This window comes from Dipodomys merriami, unplaced genomic scaffold (assembly GCF_024711535.1).
Source record: "Dipodomys merriami isolate MVZ:Mamm:240054 unplaced genomic scaffold, mDipMer1.0.p SCAF_2, whole genome shotgun sequence".
Lineage (NCBI taxonomy): Eukaryota > Metazoa > Chordata > Mammalia > Rodentia > Heteromyidae > Dipodomys > Dipodomys merriami.
Genome location: NW_027203381.1, coordinates 15,653,463 through 15,678,352, shown reverse-complemented (window position 1 = coordinate 15,678,352; position 24,890 = coordinate 15,653,463). Strand labels below are relative to the sequence as shown.

Here is a 24,890-nt window from a genome sequence, read left to right as displayed (position 1 = left end):
TGATATACTATATAAGAAACAGATCTCAGGTTAAGATTTTATAACATACTACACTGGCTGTGATCTTTATCAAGCACAAAGGAAAAAAAGGAAAGAAATTCATAATCACAGCAAAGTAAATTTTGGCAAGTTCCTTCAAGTCCAGGAGGTCTCACTCAACCGTTGATTGAGTGCATACTATTGAATGTCAGTTTGGAGGATATGAAAATAAGATATATGTCATAGCGGTTGGTTATTGAATACTAGTAAGAAGGCAAAATCAAAATTAGGACATTTCTAAATCTAGGGTAAAACATAAGGCTCTTATAAACATAGATATTGACAAGTTATATTTTAAAAAGGGAAAATATTGCCAGTGACTTTTTTTTGAGCCACAAATTAGTTTTTATAAAATAAAGAATAAGAAAAGAAAAGAAAAGGTACAGCAGGACCAGAGAGAAACGGAGAAAAAGAAAAGGGGTTTTGTTGTTATAGTGGTGGTGGCTTTTTGTTTGTTTGTTTTGTTGTTTTGTTTTGTCAGGCCTGAACTCTGGGCCTTAGCACTGTCCCTGACCTCTTCAGCTCAAGGCTAGCACTCTACCACTTGAGCCACAGTGTCACTTCTGGCTTTTTTTTTTCTTTTTGCTTATGTGGTGCTGAGGAATCAAACCTAGAGCCTCATACATCCAAGGCAAGCACTCTACTACTGAGCCACCTTCCCAGCCCCAGGTGATTTTCTTATTAAGACACCATTACAAACAAAAAAATGGCAAAGATCTTGAGATCCGTTTGCATCTTTGCATTTCATCTGGACCTTTTCCTGGGCTTGGCTTGTTTCCGCACTCCACATGGCCCTTGCTATTTCTGTGTCCACTGTGTTTTCTTGCACGGTGCATCATCCACAAATGAGACCGAAAAATGACCCTGCAATTCTTTAATATGCTCAAGAAGATTTCATTTCCACCATACTCACCAATTTTATGGCCACAAATGAGGATAAGGACTACTCTTTGTAGAAATTCATCATTGACAGGATTCACTGAGTACTGTTTCTGAGTGGTGAAGGGGAGCTTTATTTATTTTGTTTGTTCATTATTTTTTTTGGTCCTAGAGCTTGAACTCAGTTCCTGGGCACTGTCCCTGAGCCTCTTTGTGCTCAAGGCTAGTGCTCTACCACTTGAGCCACAGGGCCACATTTTTGAGTGGCTTTTTCTGAGTAGTTTATTAGAGATGAGTCTCAACAGACTTTCTTGCTGGGGCTGGCTTTGAACCACAATCCTCAGATCTCAGCCTCCTGAATAGATAGGATTACAGACTTAAGCAGCTTTTATTTTATTTATGATTCATGCCAGACACCTAGAACAGTTCCTGACACATAATAGCTATTCAGTGAACAACAGCTGTGAATTACTCCCATGATGGAATATTCACTTCTTTCATATAGTGAGCATGCATTTAATAATGGATTTTGCATGATCTTCTTTCATAAAAGTTTGGGGAAATCAAAACACAAGCAAGATTATGAAAATATGTAGAAAATACACAAAGCAAAACAAACCACTCTTTTTTTTTCTCCAAACAGAATTGGTAGATTGAATGTTATTTACAGAATTGGTAGATTGAATGTTATTTTGGTAACCTACTTGCATCTATGACACACAGATTTATTTATAAATAGCTTACAAAAGAAATAAAATATTTCTTCTTTTCATTTTAAGAGATAAAATTGTGTGAAAGAAGTTAAGCATCCTGGTTGATCAATACGATGATGTATTTCATTGTAAAACTATGAAAGATAATAAAATAGTCTATATCGTAATGCTCTAAAATGACAGTTGGAAATCTGTATATTTACACTGGTTTCTCCCAGAAAGTCAACACAAGAAAACTAATTAAATGGCAGCTTTGGTATCTTGCAATTGTTCTTTTGCTAAACAATTTTGGGTTCCCCCTTAGATGAATAACTAATGGCCCCAAAGTGACAAATTAAATAAATGTAGTCATTTCTCATCAATCCAGAAAACCTTGAAGACTACCTACCTACATGTACCTTCCTAATTATCAGTATTAACAATGAAAATGACACACTTTCTCTTTGCAACAGAAGATTAAGATTTCTCTCTGAAGACATTAGTTGTAACCACTAACCTTGTTTGATTTTTTCTAGTGCCCAGTGCTCCACCTCAAAATGTCTCCCTGGAAGTAGTGAATTCAAGGGTAAGTCAGCCAAGCCTTCACGGCTCTGTTGTTTATTCGATTGTGTACTGTTCTGATCACACAGCTTCCAGGTGATTACAAATGGTAGGCTTCTGTGTGGGAAAACAAAAAGCAGTCCAGAACAACATCGTAAAAGGGTTTGAGCCCTCGTGCTTTCCCACCAGACTTGAATAAACTCAAGGGGAGATGTGTTTATTCCAAGGACATTTGGTTTTGGAGATGCTAGGTGGCTAAAGGCTACTCCAACATGAGACAATGATATCTCTTTAATCTATACTCACCAGGAAAAGACATATATGCTATAATGTAGTGGATGAGTCAATTGAAAGAGGTAGGGTGGCAAAAGACCATTTCCTAACAGATTAGAGTTGATGCTTCATCACCATCTCCATCCTTATGAGAACATAGTTCGCAAGCCATTTTTGAGGATCACAAAGTAATATTTATGAATTTATGTAACCTAGTCATTAATATTTCCTGGCCTGAACATTTTCAAGAACTTTCAAACAATGAAAGCTTTTGCCTGTGAAGAATTAGAAGATTGTAAGTGAATGGGGGAAATCGGTTTTTTTCAGAAATATTTCCATCTTTTGAGAATGACTCAAGTAGATACAAAGACTCATAGAAGAGAAGAAAAAGTACAGACAGCTCCATGTGATACTGTGATTTTGTGACTGAGTGTAAAGAATTTCACTGGGCTTAGTTTACTCACTTCTCAAGGAATATATTTGTCCAAGTGGTAGGTCTAGGAGAAAACTAGGGAAGTATCTGAGCCTTTAAGAAAGCCATGATCAGAATTACATGTAGTCCTACCCTTCCTTTTTCAAAATTACGTGTGATCTTAGTGGATTCCATCTGCACACCTCTTTCTCTACTCACATAGTGTATGCTAATGCCTTCCTTCTTGGCAGATCATGAGAATGTAGTAAATGTTACATATGCAAGGGACCTAATTCAGTATTAGTAATGAGCATTTCATGCATAATTCTGTACCATATTTGGCCTCCCCAAAAATCATGATGAAGCCATATTTTGTGACTCGATCATATTTTCTACGTTAAATGTATTAATTATCTTTTGCAGCTAATTAAACGTCTCTGAAATTGTTCTTCATATGTTTGTAGGCACAGTATTAGATAAGAACAAGTGAAACAAATGTGTACTCCCAGCAATGAAAATAACTGAACCTAAAGAGAAAGCATAAGATAAAGAATTAAACTCAGAGATTAATATAACTCTAAAAGGGAGATTTTCATTTGCAAGCACATTAAATCTTTCACAGATGTGCCATTTAAATTAAGAGACTGCCAAGATGAACTAAAGCAGATTTCACAATTAATGTATAGATGTTGTTAATGAATGCAAACATATTCTAATCTCTCTTGTTTAATGACTCATTATTATAGAATTTTTATCCCACAATTTGCCTCCAGGGCAGAATATAGAACTGATATATAAGCTATTTTGTGTTTGTGTGCTCATGTCCCTTAGAAGTGTGTTCCAGCAAAGGACTAATGTTTCCTCTTGAAATATGAATGTGGCATTATTGAATGACCCTGGATGTCCTGACTGTATTTGCAAATCATTTACTATCTTTCTAAAGAGAGAATTCCTAGAGTGCAAGATTGATTTTTTTCAACCGATGTATTTTAATATGTACAAATAACACAGCTCATCTTCTCTAATAATAGGCAATGTTTCACACAAATTGGGGCACTCTTGCTTCTCTGCTCTGCCACGTAGGGCTGTGGTTTAACTTGGCCACTCACTTTTTGTACTGAATGCTCATTCTCTCTTCCTGTCTCCTGTGGAAGTATGAATTAGAAGTATTTTTTTCCTTAAATTTTTATTAAGAGGAAACAAAGTTGTTGATCAAAACACTGTTTTTGAATTCACCCCATGTTGATTCAAAGAGAGCCAAAAATAATATTCTGTTTTGCTATTCATATTTAGTTGGAAATGAAAGTTCTCAACCACATTAACATTTGTCTATGAATAGGACTATTGCAACAAAACAAGCTGAGTCAAAAGAAGGAATATTGTAGTAGAGTAATTGTATCTTTAGACTAACAGGATTATGATTATTTTAATGTGATTTATTTAATTTGGGATTTTTCCTTAAGAAGAGTCACCTTTATGGATTTATTCTATATAATATAATAATATATGGAATATAATTCTCTTTATATAACAACATGTAAAATATATAGAACATGGATTTTACTTGTTATAGAAATATACAGAGAGGCTGGGAAGTTGGCTCAGTGGTAGAGTGCTTGCCTTGCATGCCTGAGGCCCTGGGTTCGATTCCTCAGCACCACAGAAGCAAAAAGAAAAAAAGCTGGAAGTGGTGCTGTGGCTCAAGTGGTAGAGTGCTATCCTTGAGCTGAAGAGCTGAGGGACAGCGCCCAGGCCCAGAGTTCAGGCCCCACGACCGGACCCCCCCCCAAAAAAAGGAACTATACAGAGATATAGGAGATAATGGATCATTACACTGACATCAATAAGGAAATTTGGTGCTGCCAATATTCTTGAAGAAAGATGACTAAGATTTCTGTACATAATCTTGAGAAGTCATTTTGAAGTGTAAAATGGAAATTTATGAATATTTACTAGGTTATGGCCATTATTGGATTAAGAAATCAGGCTTTGGGAGAATGAAAAAAAAACATTCAATTATATAAAAGAACGAAAGGAAATTCTCTGTCGTACTTTTAAAATCAGAATAGCAGTTTGATGTTTGCCTAACTAAGATCACAAAGCAGACTAGATTTGATCACACAAAAATATGTTTTGTTTAGACATACAGTTGACTTTTACATACTAGATTTCATAATGAATGATGACAAGCTATCTATTTCTCATGCAAGAAATTATTCTTTTCCAAAAGTAACATCCTTGCAGGAAAACAATAATTATTTAAATTGTCCACACAGTAAATGTGACTGCTTTATTAAGAAAACTTCTTATACAGTTTTCTTCAATTACCTATGAAATCCAGTTACTTGAACAAATAAATATTATAATTCAATCTCTTAGTTAGAATGTAAACATAAGTGTCTAGAATGCAAAGGGTGCGTGAGAACAACCAGATACTTTCATATGTGCTACTCCACATTGTGGGAATAAGGACTTTTTGAGTCACCAAGCCTGGCTTCTTGGATTAGCTCTTGGAGACACTGGGAAGTTATTGTGTTTTAGTTTCACTTGTTCAGTCAACATGTACTCTATATCCTACTGCACACCATGTATGACCCAGCCTTCATGGAACATGCAATTGAATAGAAAAATATGGAAGAGAAAATTCACTTTTCATCTCACTGTGCGTAATTTATTGTAACAAGTCCAAGTTAACATTATTTCCTTATTGTCAAAATGGCAGAGCCAGATAAAGACTCTAGAATTTCTTGGAACTCTGAATGTCTACAACTCCATTCAACCTTTGCTCTTTGCTCTGTGTAGAATTAGGGGAGAAAAAAAAACAGCACAAATAAATTGTTAAGAGATTACTGGATTTAACTCCCAAGTTCAGATGTGTATTGACTGGGCACTACAGGATGATTTTAAGGAAGATATTAATACCCTAGCATGGGATGCAGATCGCTGTGGGAGTAAAGACCTTTAAACCTAAAACTGAACAGTACAGAGTAGCCATATCCTACCACCTCATATGATCCCTGCAGTTGAAACCTTTATCTCCTTCAACACCAGACACATCCATCTGAATGTATTTTTCTTATGTCCATAAAACCTTGTCCCCATTTGTCACTCACAATTCACTGAGTGATGTGATGCCTTCAGTGGAACAGAAGGGAGAATACCTTGTATCTTCCCTAGTTTATCTGTCTCTGTATCTTGTCTGTCTGTCTATATCCATCCATCCATCCATCATCTATCTACTTAATGGTGCTGGGGTTTAAACTCTAGGCCTTATTCCTGCCAGGCAGGTGCTTTGCCACTTGAGCCATTTCCCCTACCTTGTATTAGTTATTTTCTTAGCTAGGGTCCTTCACTTTGGGCAAGCATTAACTTCAGACTGATCCTTTGATTTTATCCTCTTACATAGCTTAGTTTACATGTGTGCCCAACATGACTAGCTTATTTGTTGAAGTAGAGTCTCACTGACATTTTGTGCTGGCTGGCCTTCAACTAGATCTTCCATATCTCTGCCTCCAAAGTAACTAGATTTTTTGGCATGAATCAACGCCAGCCTTCCTACATCTTAAAGTACCTATCCATTTTCAGCACACCTTGGCAAGCTTAAAATACTTGATTATGAGTTGTACAATATATGGCTTCTTTAACCCAGAAACTAATGGAGGAAAATTATGAGTAATTTCCATGAAAGGAAACCAAACTAATTTTGAGCTCCAATATTTTAACATTCTTCTGTGTGATGCAAGGCTTCTGTTCCTCCCTTCCTCCTTCCTTCCCTTCTCTCTCTCTCTTTCTCTGACTCTTCCTCTCTTATGCATGTATATGCATGTACATGCATGCATGCACACACAATAAAGAGGGAACTTGAGTACTGTACTATTGAAGAACTGCTTTCTGAAGATATGCTATAACATAATTGATTAAGCCTTACATTGGGCTAATATTAACTCTTATTAACACAATTATTTAACTAAATAGACACTGATTAAGCAAAACTTGTATGCAACACCTGGTTGGGAATAATATATAGAGAAGTAATGGAGGTATAAAAAGAAAGAATTCAGTATGTGTTATGTTATTGATTTTTTTCAGGTCCTCCTTGGGTTTTTTTTTGCTTTGTGCTTTTTTCTTTAATGGGATTGGGATTGTCCTCTGGGTTGGGCAGAGACATCTGAACTCACTTTCTTCCCTATGCTTCAGACCACATAGAAGCATTCTTCACACAAGTGGTCTGAGCCTAGAGCTGTAGCCCAATGTGTTTTCCTGTGATCCCAGCTATGAACCTCAGGTAGTCCATGAGGAAAGTTCTCTTATTTTGTTTCTTTCTAGAACATTCTATATTCTTCATAAAGCTCATTTTGGCCACTGACTTTCTAGGCCCAGAGATTTGAATCTTCTCTTTAAAAAAAAGCAATGGGTCTCTGAAATGATTAAATCTAAAGGAGGAAGATTCCTGAGACACCTCAGATGGTTAATTTCATTTAAGGATTATTTAGAAACCAACATTTACTCATGGATGGGCAATTTCAATACAGTAATGATTGTCCTCACAAACATGACATTGGTGTTTGTACAGAGCTTTTCTACTTGATGGCTATTTATCCATCAACTTGATTCAAGATGATGTTGGTCTCTTGTATTTATTTTAATTATTGATCCTTTCTTTGATTTATAAGGTGGCTGTTTTTTCAGCCTGGCTAATGACTGAAAGTCTTAGAAAGAGTATCAAAACATGAGGACAATTATAAGAGTATTTCCTGCTAAGGCAACATCCTTACCTTTTCTTATTTTCATATTTTTCAGATAGGGTCTCAAAATTTTGCCTGTCTCATCCTCAAATAATGGTCCTCCCAATTTTGGCCTCCAAGTAGACAAAGATCACTTTCATATCTGGACCCAATTTAGTCCTGAGCTAACCACCAATTAAATTATGATTATTAATATCAATTAAGTAACTTCATCTCTCCAAAAGTACAGTCTTATGTGAATTAATGTAATAAAATGTAAATTAAGCCACAAAAAGGAGGAAAAATAAATTTATAAAAAGTTAGAAGAAAGTCAAGGAGTAGAAAAGAATCAAGGGGCACTGTTACAAAGCATTTGTAACTGTGCAACAGGAATTTGAATGCTCCCTCTGATATCTATGACATGATTTATATGTTAGAGATGTGATTAAATTTCCACTTCAATATGAACTTTTGTATAAAGTAGCACCTTGCAAGAGATTTTCTAGAACGTTTTCATATTATATCTTCTATATGCTGAAAACACACAAACACTCTTGTGTTTTGAGCATGAGGTAGTTTGCCACTTCTAAATTTATTATTGTCTTTCTCATTTAGCATATTAGCATATAGAATTTTGACAAAGTAAAATATATGAGCAAATGTCATTTTCTTTTGAGTTCTAGTCTCACTTTAATATTACTTTGTATTTATACTTTATCACAAATTATTTTTAATGGCTTCATTTGTAGATGGCTCTGCAGGTAGAGCTTACTTTAGCCTTTCTGTGAAGCTTAATGAGATTTCCTTCAAGTCATACTTTTTTTTTTTTGAAAAGTAGGTGGTTTAATAATGGGTTTAAATTAAATGAACCTAGGTCTAGTGATAAGGTCTCTGATTTTAATTTAGCTCATAGAAGTTGCCCTTATAGTCAGAATAGTTGATTAGTCAGGGATCATGAATACATTTAGTCCTGCCAGTAGGTAAAAGTAGTCACTAACCATGTGATTTTTGTTTTGGAGCTGTTGGAATATTCATAAAAAGAATTATTACTATTATGACTTAAAATATTGCTCATATTATATAAATGATAAAGTGCAAGCACTTTATCTGAAAATTTAAGCACACTAATGTGTTATTGTCATACATTCTTGACCTATATTTAAGAAGCACATAATTGTACTTTTAATAATGGCAATCACTGAGTTATTTTGGCCTGAGTTTATACGTGTGCTAAATAATTCAATCATTATTTTATCCTCTCTCTATAATAGTCATAAAATTATTATTCATTAGGCAAACCACTGAAAGACCAACTTTGAACTATGCTTATTGGTAGGAAAGCATGTAATAAAGTCAAGGAGTTATTCTTCTTTCCTAAAGCTTACTTTTATTCCATAGAAAGATCAAATTATAAAGAAATAACTAAATGACCAATAACATAAGACAGTGGTGAGATTTATGATGAAAATTAGGTGCAGTATTGTGATAGCACATCACTTATTTAAATTAAGTTATTACAGTGAAGGACTCTTTAGGGAGAGATGCTGGAGCTTAGTCATTCAGCAGAAGGCATTCTGAGTAACACTAATTTCTGGTACAAAAGCAGTGAAGAGAAAATTATCTTGCACACTTGTGAACCTGAAATGACAATATGAAAAGAACAGACATTGGAGAGTTTGGAAATCATGCAACGATTTGTCAGGCTGGGTAGGCATTGGTGCTAGTGTCTCACACTTGTAATCCTAGCTACTCAGGAAGCTGGGATCAGAGGAGCACTATTCAAAACCAGTCTGGCAGGAAAGTATGAGACTCTTTTCTTTAATTAACCAGCAAAAAGCCAGAAGTGGACCTCAAAGAAGAAACACCAGCCTTGAGATAAAAAGCACAGGAACAGCCCTGAGTTCAAGCTTCAGTGCCCCCTTCCCCGACCCCTTACCCCCACATACAAGATTTTTGCAAAAAGAAAAAGAAGTTAAGATTCTATTCTGTAGGATGAAAAGCCTTTCCAAAGAGGAATGGTTTGAACCACCTTTTTAAGGCTCACACTGGCTAGTGTCAGGTAAAGTGTTAGGTTTGTTGGCAATAAAATAAAACCTCTGATTATTAGCAGCATTGGCTTGGGACCATTAAGAAATACATGTTCAAGCTCACAGTAATTGAAAACCATGGCCTTGTTAAATCATTTATAAAATTAAGTGTCCTTATTTGAAATACTAAAACTAAACGAAAAGGGTATAAATTAGACAAGTATAGAAGAAATACTGTCAGATAATGGAATGATTCACTCATCTAATTAGGAGTATATTTAAGAAACAAACTTCTTCAGTAATCAATCTCAGTTTGATAGACCTTACCTCTAAAGTCATTACAGTTTAATCTCTTTAAGCACATGCATGTGAAAAAACAATCTATATGCATGCAATCTGTGTGTAGTCTCCATATCATTCATGATTGAAATCAACTTGTTTCATTTATATGTTCCTCCACATAGAAAATGATGGCCACAATTAATTTGTCAAAGCTGTTCAAAATGTCACTCAGTCCTTTGAAAAGCTAAGTGAAAGTGACAGAGTCTAAGGACATCTGTGTTCATGCTTCTCAAACGTTTGTTTGTAGGAAGTACTCTTCACAGTGTTTACAGATTTTTTTCATGTGCATTGGAAATATTGCAGAATGTTGGTTGAGGGTTCTTATACCATATCTAGTTAAAATACAACTAAAAGAAATTATTTCTGTCTTTCACAACCTTGTCCCAGAGTAAACAGAAATTCCATACTCTTCTCTTCTATTTATTTATTTCTATTACTTTTTCCAGTAACTGAAGATCTTTCTATGAACATTTCTCATCTTTCAAGGAAATGATTTACTTGACAGACCATTTTGTGTGTTAGTTGAGAGACAGTAGCTTTTAAATAGTTGTCTATTTTAACATGGATAAAGTTGAGAAGAAACACACGAAAAAGATTTTGATGTGAAATAAATGCCTGACTTTAAATAAAAATAATCTCTTCTTAAAATATGAATCTTAATGCATTTTTATTTTTATGAGATGAATCTGAATTTTACTAAAAACAAGTGAATATGTATAAATGTCCATATGTCCGTATATTCAGTATCAAAATATATTTCTCCTGATTTGCCTATATTTTAATATTTTCAAGTAAGGTGAAAGAAAACCACATGAATAATTCATTAAAATATTAGTGCACATAATGCCCTTGATGAAATAAAAAAATCATTTAAAGGCAGCACTGTGGAAAACTATCCAAATATTCTCTTAATTTGCTGGTTCTGTTAGAGAAAGGTAATGAAGAATTTACCGTTTATTTCTGCTATAATCTTGAGATAAATCATTTATGTTTATTCATGTATGCATTCATTTGCTTAATAAATATTCATTTTGCATAGACATGTATCACTCACTGGGCAACCATTTTAGTTCTACCAACTTCATAAGAGACCTCCCAGTTGGTTGACAGTTACAAAAAATTCAGTACCTCCTTGACAGTGTCCACCAATGGGAAATTGATGAATGACAGCTCTGAGGACTGAGTAGCATTTCTGCTCCTAAGATAAAGGAAGCACATTCTTGATCTTTGCCTATGATTTAGGGAAGGTTTGGTACTTTCTGACTGTCCTGAGCATTAGCACAGGCAAAGGCCTTGGAGATGATGAGGGAACAGATCTGTGAGCTGAAGCATAGCTGCAGGTGGCAAAGCACTCACTGGCCTGCCATCCTGGAAATGAAACCAGCAGGCGGGCGCCACCAGCTCCATGCAACAGATACCCTTCAGATCCAGAGGGCACCTAACCAGGAAATTCGTGTTGACAAATAGCAGTCCCAAGGAGATAGAGGACGATGTGCTGTGCAGATCACTTGGCAAGAGTCTTATTAAACCAATCTGTTTCCAACTTCTTTCATGTAACATAACCACTTTTGAAAACAAAGATTTATGTGACCCCTTGGTATGATACACCAAAGGCCAAGCTCTGCAAAAATAAAGATGGTGCCAATGGGAGACCGGCCATGGTGGACTGGAGTCGATCTGTGCTGGTGGCTGGCTGGCTTGGTTTTTCAGGATCCAGGTTTCATGAACTTACAGTTAAACAATTTATATTAATAATATAGGTGTGTGACCCTTACACTTCCTCATTCTACATTGCTCTACTCACTCACTACCTATGGGAGTTTATGTACTGTGTATCTGTGTGGTAGAAATGCCATACATCTCTTTCCAACCTTATCTTCAGTGCACTCATGTTGGAAAAAATGCTTGAAATTGACCTTATTGGCACAGAACTCAGCAAATGCCAGAAATTAGGAGATTGCCCCCATGCTCATCCCTAGAGAACAAGTTCTTGAACATTTCTTCAAATTCCAAACATGAGTGCAAGGGAGGTCAGCCTCTCCGCTTCGCCCCACTTTCCCTCAGTGGACTCTGCAGTACCCCAGGAAACTTATACACAGTTATAAATAGACAGAATGCTGACCTAGTTATATTGTGATGTGCACATGGAGTGGTTAACAAAAAAATAGAAGAAATCAAGTGGAAGGTGATACTCTTTATCATAAATAGGTGCATCTTCCAAATTTGATCCTAAAAGTCAGATTTGTTGGGGTGAGAATATAGCTCGGATATAGAGCACTTTGCCTAGCACATGAAAGCCAATGACTAAAAAAATTAAAAGACTATTATTTTCACATTTTCTTCATGTTCCTTGGAAAATCAAGATAATAGATTCAAATAAATACTGTGTTTCCAGGCCTTCCCCCTCTCTGTCTGCATTACCAGACAATTAGTACTAAGGTGAGGACATATGCTTATATAAATATCTCTGAGGGGCTGGGAAGGTGGCTCAGTGGTAGAACGCTTGCCTTGCATGCCTGAGGCCCTGGGTTCGATTCCTCAGCACCACAGAAGCAAAAAGAAAAAAGCCGGAAGTGGCGCTGTGGCTCAAGTGGTAGAGCGCTAGCCTTGAGCCGAAGAGCTGAGGGACAGCGCCCAGGCCCAGAGTTCAGGCCCCACAACCGGACCCAAAAATAAATAAATAAATAAATAAATAAATAAATAAATAAATAAATAAATAAATAAATAACTATCTCTGAATTATACCTTCATTGTCTACTCCAGAAGGTACTTCTGCCATTACAGTGTGGATAAATGGTAAACCTCAGGACTTTCTATGAGATACATGTGACTGTCTTGCATTTTGCATTTACTTCAGCAAATTTATGTATAGATGGTTTATCTTCCAATTCAGTGGAACCTATAGTTTTGTCTTTAACACCTAACATATAATTTGATTTGCCCCTCAAGTAGAAGAATTATAGAGTGCCTCTAATAATATCTTTATAGTGAATACAACTAATTTAATTAGCAAGCGACTATTTCAGCCTCATAAAATGAGATGATCAGAAATATTTGTGTTATTGAGAAAAATCACCTTATATCTTACCATATTTGATACCAGTACCTAATTTTACACCATATTCTATACTTGTTCACCTGTCATTTAGGTATTTATTCACTTGTTCATTTCTGTTGATTCATTTGTTCAATAAAGAGTTATTATGTACCAGTTCATTAATAATTTGACATATCCTTTATATGACCTATCATTAAGTAATTAGTAATGTAGATCATAAAAGTAGCTATTTAAATTTTAATACAATAATTCTAATATAATAAGCCAAAGAGTCTTTCTTGAATCATAAAAAGGGAGAAATTCTTGCTTTAGAAATCTTTTCTTGAAAATGAAAAAAAATACTTTAATGTCTTCTAGAACCTGGTTGGGTTTAGAACATCAGATAAAAGTATGAATCTTAATCACTTGCCTTATTTCTGCCGACAGTTGACCTTAGCTTTGGTGACTTTTACAAAAAAACATATGGAAGACGTTATGCAACTTGAGCTCTAATTTTCCTTAAGGAATAATAGAGAAGCACAGCTTTGTTTATTATTTTTCTAATAAAATGAATGCATTTTTTATAGAACCTTCCTAGACTCTTAGCTTTGAGTTTAGAATGGATTTTTCCCCCCTCCGTGCTGAGTAGGACATGCATGTCAGAAACTTTACTGGGGGATACAACTTGACAGAGGGTTGCACACAGGAGTCAGCTGTTACCAATCAGAGAGCTTACTTATCCTCTGACATGCTGGCCTTGCGAGAAGCTGACATTGATGGGAAGCGATGCTCTTTAGCCAAAGAGAAAAGCATCTATCATGCCGTCATATCACATTTGGCTCAAACTACATAAACACTTTTGTTAGGATGCTCTTCATAGGAAATGCATTTCTTGTTGATGACATTTGCCTTTTGAATGAGAAGTCATTGCTGACTATAAAATGTATAAAATAGTACCTGTCATAATAAGCACATGCTATTGGTAACTATCAGTATCTGTATAGGTGAAATCCACAATCAAGCAAGTGTATTAACAACACACCCTATCTTATACTCACCTAATACACACGATCACCAGACCTTTGCATGCCTTGCCAGGGTTGTCGACTAACAATGCGGCAGTTTCCTTTTGTGAATGAACTAGAGACTTCTTTCAGGTCTGATTTTCAGTACCAAAGAAAATAATGCAATAACCATTAATTAGATTCAAACATTGAATTGTATGAGTCTTACACCAATTCTTTTTCACTCCCAAGGATAGTAGATAGATAGTTCAATATTAACTCTTTTAATTCCCTGTACCGTTACCACCTTGCGATTTTCTCACACACGTATCAAAAATCTAGAATCACTAAGAACTGAATTTGAGCCTAGAACTTATTTTGCTGATTCATAAAATATGTGTCTCAAAATTTCAAGTTGGAATCATTCTGACAGGGAATTATTTTCTCACTGAATAGACATTTTTATCTTATGCACATCTAACTTTCCCAGAAATTTATATTCAAGGCTTTATTCTCCTATAACTTCCACTCATTCATTGCAGTTATTTCTGCTGCAACTATAAAGAGCAAATCTAATGAGTTTAGTGACTTTCTCATATAAAATAACTATGAAGCTCTACTTCTTTCCACCAATCTTTTTCTCTTAAGTTTAATATTCTTAGATTCTACAAGTATTTCTCATTTACTTGTTAATTCTTTGCTGATGTGTCATCCTCTTCTGTGTGTGACTTTTAGCATTTATTGATGCCTTTCTTATTTTAAATATTGTACATTACTCATATCACCTACAATCATACTGATGATGTAAGTGAACACATTATCTTATGGAACCACACAAAATGTTTAAGTCTTTCATGAATAATGCTGACTGACTGCAGACCTTCAACCAGTTGATGGTAGACTTTGTCTTACATGCCAGATCTCTTTAGGTGTTGTCTTTACATCTTGTCTTAGATTAACTCTACAGCCACAATCTCTCAAAGTCCCTTGGAATTCTTATATACCTACTCAACATTATGAAGAAAAAAATGATTATACCCTCTGGAATGTGTCAGACAATATGCAAGATGCCGATTGTATGGCCCGTTATTGAATATAGCCTCCAGGGACCTTACCTTACACTTTAAGTTCACTTGAAGAGATTGTCTTTTACTTGAAGAGATTTTAACAACCTTGATCTCCAAAATGATAGCTCCTTTGCCTTCCAGAGCTATGCTATTCTCACTTTTAATAACTGATGCCAATAATCATTGTGTCAATTACTAATCAATATATATTTAACCTCACTTTTCTGTCAGTTGTGGGGCCTGAACGCTGTCCCTCAGCTCTTCAGCTCAAGGCTAGCGCTCTACCACTTGAGCCACAGCACCACTTCTGGCTTTTTCTGCTTATGTGGTGCTGAGTAGTTGAACCTAGGGCCTCATGCATGCAAGGCAAGCACTCTACCACTGAGCCACCTTCCCAGCCCTAACCTCACATTAAAAAAAAATTAATTAGTGAGGTTTTTTTTATTGTGAAAATAATGTACAGAGGGATTACAATTACATGAGCAAGGTAATGAGTACATTACTTTCTTTCCCCTTACCACCCCTGCCCTCCCATTTTCTCGCCACCCCCGACTCTGGCCAAATTTGTAAAGTTCATTTTTTGACATAACGTCTTGTACATCTCATTGTTGCAATGGGTCCACCTGTATCCCTATTTAAATAATTTGTTTTTTCCCTTTCCCTCCACAAATTATACCAACATCAGATACAGCGAAAACAGGGGTTATACCCCTGTCTTCAATATGTTTACAAACATATTTTCTAAATGGATTTAAAGCTGATTTATTTAGGTAATTATTTTAAGTTTCCATTTCACTAATTTTCAAGATCAATATATTTGTCATGTTCTCATCCAAAGTCATAAGGAAGTATGACCAGACCCTTTACAGCTCATCTTTTGCACTGCAGCTAAACTGTTGTTGTTGTTTTTTTTTATCAATTGCCCACCAAACATGTAAACCAGTTCTTATAAACTATATGATTGTTATAAGTATTCCTTTGTAGGGAATTGTTCAGAGATCAAATAAAAAGTGAGACACAAAAATAGAGGAAATATATTTGCTATTTGTTCTAGTCTTAAATTGTACTGGTCAGTTATAATTTTTCCTGCCTCTGCACTCCCAAATAACACAAATCCAGACTGGATGTACAATACAAATCCTGTAGATACCCTCAGGAAAACCATTATTTTTCTGAACAGTGACCTACAGCTACATGCTCAGAAGAACTTTAGAAAAAAATTCACCTTGGCCCCTGGTTTTAAAGTCCACTTGAAATGATGAAATGGAAACATTTCTAAATCTTTCACCCACCCAGTGACAGACTTGGAATGCACATTCCAGATTTCTTAAAGTAGGGCATCTTCTTTGTGATACTGGAAAAAATACCCAATCTCTTTTTCTCTCTCTCTCTTTCCCTCTGTCTCTCTCTCTGTCTCTCTCTTTCTCTCTCTCATTTCTCTTTCTTTTTTTTCACTCTCTCTCCCTTTCCTTCATTATATATTTTAATAGCTAACCATCTTGAGAAAGAGATTTGTTTTCTAGTGATTGCATTAAAGATGAAGATTTTGATAACCAGATAGTTTATTCCTCCTTTCTCCTCTTCTTCCTTATAAATATATTCTTAAGTATTTATACAAGAGAAATATGTGTAACAAAGAGAGAGTCACATAATTTTTGTTTGACAAACCTCTTCCGCATGAGGAAGAATGCCCTCTAGATAGCCAATTTCCATTCTCTTTATTCTAATGCTAATGATGTTATTTAAAGTTATTGGATGCACAGCATCAAATGACATTATTTCAAATGACTTCATGACACAGAGGGTATATTGTGGAAGGAATATCAAATAGAGGTGCTCAAGTGTTTCAACCTTTAAAATGCAAAGGAAGAAATGCAATTACTATTTATTATTTAGTTACCTAATGCCTGCCCATCATGTCTTTTTGAATTTGCCCAGTAACTTATAATTAAAAGAATCATTATCCCTGCTGGATGTGGGCACAAATTCATATTATTTCCTTGGAAGCCTGTCTGCTGTCTGGCTTTAATGAAAATTTAAACCTCTTAGAGTGACATGTGGTACCTGGATTATTTTTCTTTTGTCTGAACAGTTACAAGAGGAAGAACTCCTAGAAAAAAAAAAACAAATTAATGTTTCTTTCGACAGATTCTGTTCTTCCAATCACTCATCTTATTTTTTTAAAGGATTGATGAACAAAGTATGAAAGTATATAAAAAATCAAAAGTCTATAAGTTAATAAATCAGAAATAAAACCTTTGGGTCATCACACCCTTAAATAAGGATTATTTAGTTTGTGTGTGTGTGTGTGTGTGTGTGTGTGTGTGTGTGTGTGTGTGTGTGTGTAGTAAAATATCCATAGCAGCCATTGAACCATTGTCACTCTCTCACAACTTTTTATATACCAGTTCTGAGGCTTGAACTAAGGGCCTATACACAGTTCCTCAGTATTTGGTGCTCAAATCTGGTGCTCTACTATTTGAGCCACAGCGCTACTGTCCAACCTCCATCTCTATGCTAATTTCATTTGTCATATCTTTTAGAACTATGATGTGTTTTACAGTGATTTATTTCTTTTTTTATTGCTCTTTGCAATTCCATTATATGGATATACAAAGTACATTTATCCATTCTCATATTGACAAGGTATTGATTTACTTCTACTGTGGGGTTATTATAAACAAATGTACTACAACTTTCTGGGACTGGCCTTTCATGAACATAAATTTTCTAGAAAAGTATCTAGAACCAAAATTGCTGGGTTAAAATTGAAATATATATCTCACTTGATTAAGAATTGTTTTCCAATATAATTACACCATGTTGAATTACCCCCCAGCAGTGTATGGAAGTTCCATTTGTCTAACACTAAACACCAGCCCGTGCCATTATTTGGGTTATTAATTTTAACATCGCTAAAGCAGATCTACTCATCATCTCCATGAACCTCTGATTTGTATTTTTTCCATAAAGGAAAATATTGAACATTGTTTTGTGTTTATTTCAATAGTGTTAAAGATTATGTTGTCAATCCTTTTGAATTACTGATCTGTAGACATTCTTTATATCTGAAGATGTTCATCAGATCTTGATGTTATAATTATGTTCCCTAAATGTGTGAAGGTGAAAATTTTAACATTCTTAAGGTGGTTTATGGGCAGAAGTTTCTAATTTTGGTGAAATAATCATTTTTTATTAATAATACCCTTATGACCTCTTAATAATTATCTAAATTGTGAGGGGATTCTTGTAAATTTTACTAGTTTTTATATTCTATAGTACATCCTGAGTTAATTTTTGTGTATGGATTGAGGAAGGGTCTAAGGCTTGATTTTTTATGTAAATATTCAGTTTTGTTTGTGGAATTTATTAGAATAGTCTTCTTTCTCAATGAATTACTTAGGTCTTTACTGAAAGTGAGTTGACCATGTTTGTTGGTGTCTATTTCGGTGTCTAGCTCTCTTCCACCTATCTGCTTATCACTTTTGAATTTCATGTTGCCTTATTTGCTGCATTTTTTGTAGCTTGTCTTAAAATCAGGTGATTCATGATGAATATACCTAATCTCAAAATTCAAGATCCAAAAATTCTCTAAAATGTGATACATGTTGAGTGCAGATATAGGCTACAATTCTTTAAAATGTGAAAGTTTTTGAGTGCAGTCATAGGCTATTAATCTCATGCAATAAATCATAGTCAAAACACAGGTGCACTAAACATATTGTATATGTTGCATGAATAACATATATGTCAGCCACAAATGAGGATTTTTAAAAGATATTTTTATTGTCTTTAAGTATTTTTACAAAGGAGTTGCCATTTGTCAAAGCAGTTTATGAATGCAGTGCATCTTGACCACTGCCACCTCTTGCCACATTCACATCCACCCCTCCCAATCCAACCCTACCCTGACTTACCTTAATTTTAGGTTATGTGTCGAATGTTGCCATTTAACAAAGCAGTTTGTGTGCATAATGCATCTTGTTTTGTGTCAACACTTCAACATCTTCACCCCCTTCAGATTAGATTCCATTTCCAGTATATCTTCTTATGCGTATGCAAAGATTTCACAGTTTGAAAATGTTTAATATGAATTATTTCTGATCTCCCATATTTCAGATAAGGGACACTCAACCTTATGTTCCAAGATGGTCACTTTTTCTGTTTTAGTATTTTTATTAGCAACAGTTAATTGTACAAGGAAGTTTTATTTTAACATTTCCATTTAAGAAATGATGCATTCTTCTATTTCCTATTACAGAATACTACAGCTCTTTAAAGTGCTTTTTTATAAGGATAATTAGTGGTATATAAATATAAGAGAAAAAGAAAATAATAGAGATGTGTTTTGATCCTAGCTCACATGTATTTCAGGGCCCTTTATTTCTAATAGTAGTAGACAATGACAATGATTCATGGGGAATGAGAAGTACTATCACACTTAAGGAGCTCACTGCCTATACCTGACATGCAGCCCCATGTGTGATATTGAATTTAGAAAAGCCCAGGATAGACATATACTGAGAGACAAGGTGAAACTGACCTGCAATATGGCAAATTTTTCCTTGCAGTAGGTGAGCTTTGATCAGTCTGAAAGCTAATATTTTTCCAAAGGACCTCAATGTCTATTTTATACCACATGCTTTTTGTATGGCTGATCATTAAAGCATCACAAAACTCCAGAAAAATCTGTCCTATTTCATCTTCATTTTGTATTTCATATATATTGTATTTCAATATATCATATATAATATTTATATTATATGTAATATATAGTATATATGTTGTAATATATACTACATATATGTTACAATATATACTATATAATATATGTTATATACAATATATGTTGTGTGTGTTTATATAATATGTTATATACAATATATTTATATGTTATATACAATATATATGAACAGAAAGAGAGGAGATGAATTGATCTCCCCTTTGTATCATGTTGCTATTCTTCAAACCCAAAACAATCACAAGTCACCATCAGTGCCTTCCTTGTTTTCTGTTACTAATGTTCTGTTGCTTAACTGTTTAGTTATGGCTTATGTTGAAAAATACCCATGGCATAGGGTTGACTGTTTTTCTGAATAATGCAAATTTACAGAACTAGCAAAGGAAAGGAATCTGCTTAGAGACACTTCAGTTGGTATTGGGCACATTAATTGTTGTCTCATATGATTACCAAAAAATAATTCTTGAGAATGTAAAACAAAACATCTTAGATATACTTTTTTAAGTGAGGGTGTTCAAATATATTGTACAACTAATGTTTGATCCTAAGATTTTGGAGAGTTATATTAATTTCCCTTGCTTTTACTCAATAAAGTCGAAATGTTAATATGATCTGAATTTCAGATGCCCAACTGGAGTTTATATTTTGAATGTCTAGGCTCTGATAAAATACTATAATTTATGATTTGGGTCTTAGTAAGGGAAATGCTACTTACATAGAATGATAACTAGTACATATGTTAATCAGAACTAGGATGGAACTATAAAGGCAATGCTTGTCATTTTAATTTTGTTAGAGAAGAACGGGAAGAAAACAAAAAATATTTAGGTGTAATAGTTTTAGTTGTAGAGCCAAAAAGTTGCTTCCTCACCAATGAGTTTACTGTTTACTAGAATAATTAGAGAAAGCTCTAATCATTTTTATACTGCATAGTGTTTTCCCCCATTGGAAATTTTCTTTTAAAGAGGAAAGAATGCAATTACAGACAAGTGGTAATTTAAAATATTTATTTATAAAGTAACATTTCCCCGTATATATGCATATATATTTATATATGCACATATATATTTTTTTTTTTTGTTGGTCTTGGGGCCTGAACTCTGGGCCTGGGCACTGTCCCTCAGCTCTTCAGTTCAAGGCTGGCGCTCTACCACTTGAGCCACAGCACCACTTCTGGCTTTTTCTGCTTATGTGGTGCTGAGGAATCGAACCCAGGGCCTCATGCTTGCAAGGCAAACTACTACTGAGCCACCTTCCCAGCCCCTGCATGTATATGTTTGCACCAGTATCACATTTGCCAGTATTTCACACATTGTTTTTATTTATTCATTCATTCATTCATTATTTTTTCACACACGAGATTGTTTTTTAACCCTGAGAGTTGTTCAGGCTCGTCCTTCTGTGTAGAAGGAAAGGATGGTGTGTGGGAGGGGAGGCCTATGACATGTATGTCTGGCTAGTGAACATGCAGCTTTCAGCTTGCAGTTCACACTGCTCAGTTGGAGGTGTGACCGCACTGTAAGTGATAAGAAAGAGGAGCTAGGGCTAAAAAAGCTGCAGGCATGCTTACACCAGAAGAAATGCCTTTAATATGTTCAACGGATGCATCTCAAACCTAGGGCATTTCTGGATTCAAAAGAGAAGCTGGATGGTGAGGAACGCAGTCTTACTTCTGTAAATGCGAAACAGATCCTTGCTCTGAAGGAAATGTCACTGGAGCTGTCAAGGGTTGGGGTCCTCATTAGCAGCACGAACGACTCCTCACTACAGTGTAGATATTCTGGAGGGGAGGCAGGTGGAGAACATCTTACTTAAAGAAGAATCGTGATGTAAGCACAGCGTGGAAAAGGCGTAGGCACAATGGCCATAGAGAAACGTATCAATCCAAATCCTGAGAGTTCAGGGAGAAACCGTACTTGGCTGCTATCTTCCACCAACATTTTTTAAGAATCCTCTTGTGTCAGACACTGAAAATCATTTCAGATACCTACAAGGAGATTTGTGTTATCCTCTAACAGAAATCAGCCACTGCTTGGTTTCTGAAACATTAGCAGTAGCTTCTACATCGATTTAATCAAAAGATGCAGGCCTGGTGAGCTCAGGGTGCTCTGTGGAAGGAGAATCATTTGTTGGTAGATCACTTGTTGTAAGAAGCTGCAGAGTCTTGAGTCTCCCAGAAATCTGAAAGCTATTACAAAGTAGAACTGTATGTGCTAGCCCTGGGGCTTGAACGCAGAGCCTTGAACTCTCCTTTAGCTTTTTCTTTCAAGGCTGGTGCTCTACCTTTTAACTATATCTCTATTTTGGATTTATGTTTAAAAACTGGTTATTTGGGGATGAGTCTCACAGAATTTTCCACCCAGGCTGCTTTGAATCCTGACCTTCAGATCTCAGCCTTGGAGTAGCTAGGATTACAGACTTGAGATACCAGCTCTTGGTATATAATACATTTTCAATATGAAGCATTAAGTACCAGTGGATTATGGCAGACCAAACTTTAATCACAGACAGCAAAAGGTTGCCTTGCTGAAATGAGGTGAAACCAACAGGTCTGACTACAGATTTAGTTGATTTCTCAGAAGAAAATTGAGTCTGAGCTCTTCTCTTTATTAATTTTGCAGTGAATTCAACATTCGTAGGCTTTTTAGATATAGGGCAAGAAATGAGTTGTCAGTCTATTTGACCAGAAGTTATTTTGTCTGTTAAAATGTCTTAAAATTCTTTGTCATCACAAAGCATCAGATGATTATGAAGAATATGATTTAGCTCCTGTGTGAAATACACAGTTCTTTTTCATTGAGCATCAGTTTACTTCATGCCCCAACAGCTATATAACCTGTAACATCTTTTTGTCACACAGAACTACCGTTTCTACCATGGAGAGCTGGATATTCTTTTGGAGATGTTTGATACTTTATTGCTTCAATGTCATTTTTATAAACTTGAAAATATTTCTCTTTAGAATGGGAGCCATCTGCAGAAAGATGACCCATAGTTTATTATCGATTACTGTAAGTACATAAACATAAACCAGTGATGTGGGAGCTAGGGCCACTTAGTTCTCTCTGTGTGACACTCAGATCCATTTTGGTGATCTATTGTTGAATACCAAACCACTGAAACGTTCTGGCTTCAAAGCACAGGCATCTGATTGTCGCCTGGGGTTCTGTTTGTGGAATGGTTTCAGCATGTTTTTCTACCACTTCATGTGGTATAGGCGTTTGTGGGCAGGACTTGACTAGAATATTCACCAAGGCTTTCTCGAATTGTTGGTAGTTGGCTTTTCTGTGAATTCATCAAAGACTCTTAGTGAATATTTCTGTCTTCTACATTTATTCTCCCTTGAAGCTTGTCTTGTCAGAGAGTATTTAAACCAGCTAGGATAGGATATATAAGGTCCATTGGTAAAGCAGAAATCAAAACTTTTAATCTGCTTATGAACCATGTAGAGCCATCAAATCACAGATATTGCACCCTACATGTGAACAAACTTGAGACTCTTTATACTGTATTATTATGATGTAGAGTTTGGAGTCTAAAATATTCTGGTCAGATGCTCGTAGCTGACACCTGTAATCCTAGCTACTCAGAAGGCTGAGATCTGATGATCATGGTTCAAAGCCAGCCAGGGCATGAAAGTTCTGTGAGACTCTTATCTCCAATAAAGTACCAGAAAACTAGAAGTAGAGCTGCGGCTTAAAGTAATAGAGTGCTGCCCTTGAGGAAAAGAGCTCAGAGATAGTGCCCAGGCCCTGAGTTCAAGCCTCACAACAAGAAGAAGGAAAGAAAGGAAGAAAGAAAGAAAGAAAGAAAGAAAGAAAGAAAGAAAGAAAGAAAGAAAGAAAGAAAGAAAGAAAGAAAGAAAGAAAGAAAGAAAGAAAGAAAGAAAGAAAGAAAGAAAGAAAGAAAGAAAGAAAGAAAGAAAGAAAGAAGGAAAGAAGGGAGGGAGGGAGGGAAGGGAGGGAGGGAGGGAAGGAAGGAAGGAAGGAAGGAGAAAGAAAGGAGGGAGGGAGGGAGGGGGGAGTGAGGGAGGGAGGGAAGGAAGGAAGGAAGGAAGGAGAAAGAAAGGAGGGAGGGAGCGAGGGAAGGAAGAAAGGAAGGGAAAGGAAAGGAAAGAAAGGAAAGAAAAGGAAGGGAGGGAAGGAAGGAAGGAAGGAAGGAAGGAAGGAAGGAAGGAAGGAAGGAAGGAAGGAAGGAAGGAAGGAAGGAAGGAGGGAAGGAAGAAAAAAGAAAGAAAGGATGGAGGGAAGGAAGAAAGGAAGGGAAAGGAAAGGAAGGAATGGAAAAGAAGGAAGGAGGGAAGGAAGGAAGGAAGGAAGGAAGGAAGGAAGGAAGGAAGGAAGGAAGGAAGGAAGGAAGGAAAGAAGGAAGGAAGGAAGGAAGGAAGGAAGGAAGAAAATAATTTCTGGTATTTTAAATAATTTGAAAATTTTAAAGATCTATTACCAAATATAGATTAACATCAGTGGAGATATGAATAACTTGTGATATTTAATAGTTTTCTCTCTTCTGCCTAAACTGTGGCATCATAAATTTAGTATCATAATATAAAGTTCTAAGTCACTTCATCTTTTCTTTATCCCCACTCCCTGGTAACTTCAAGTCTATGACTCCTTTGCAACTGTTCTTGGAGTTGTCTGAGCATTTTGAATGCATTCACTAGCCTTTCTGGGTAACAACAATTAGACTTTCTCAGGTCTCTATCCCACACAATTTCTACTACTCAAATAGACATAATTGTGCTGTTAAAACGTGTTCTGTGAAGCACTACCACTGTGATTTTCCTTCAGAGATGAAGCCATATACCTGTGCATCTTTCAGGTTCAATTGTACCTCTAGAATGTCTATCACTTGCCACTATTATCCTTGAAATCCACCCAGAAGCCAGGCTCTTATGATCTTTCCCTGGTCCTCATTAAAATGTACTTTCTTTTATGGCTCAGGTAAAATTTATTATCGAATAGAAATTGTTCATTTACACTCTTTCCTTTCAGCCCCGTTTTTATAGCCCTAGCTATGAACTGGTTCCCTTAAACTTGTATTTTTTATATAGAAAGCATTCTGCTCTTCATGTGTGTATATGGAGACTGTG

The 24,890-nt window shown here is 35.7% G+C and overlaps 1 protein-coding gene across 2 annotated transcripts in view; it reads left to right on the top strand.

Annotated features, from left to right (window-relative positions):
- The window catches only part of Dcc (DCC netrin 1 receptor), a 1,013,564-nt gene that overhangs the window by 741,966 nt on the left and 246,708 nt on the right, over positions 1–24,890 (top strand). For both annotated transcript variants that reach the window (XM_070029124.1, XM_070029123.1), the window contains exon 12: positions 2,147–2,196. In XM_070029124.1, the coding sequence (XP_069885225.1) occupies positions 2,147–2,196 (50 nt within the window). The remainder of the gene's footprint in view (positions 1–2,146; positions 2,197–24,890) is intronic.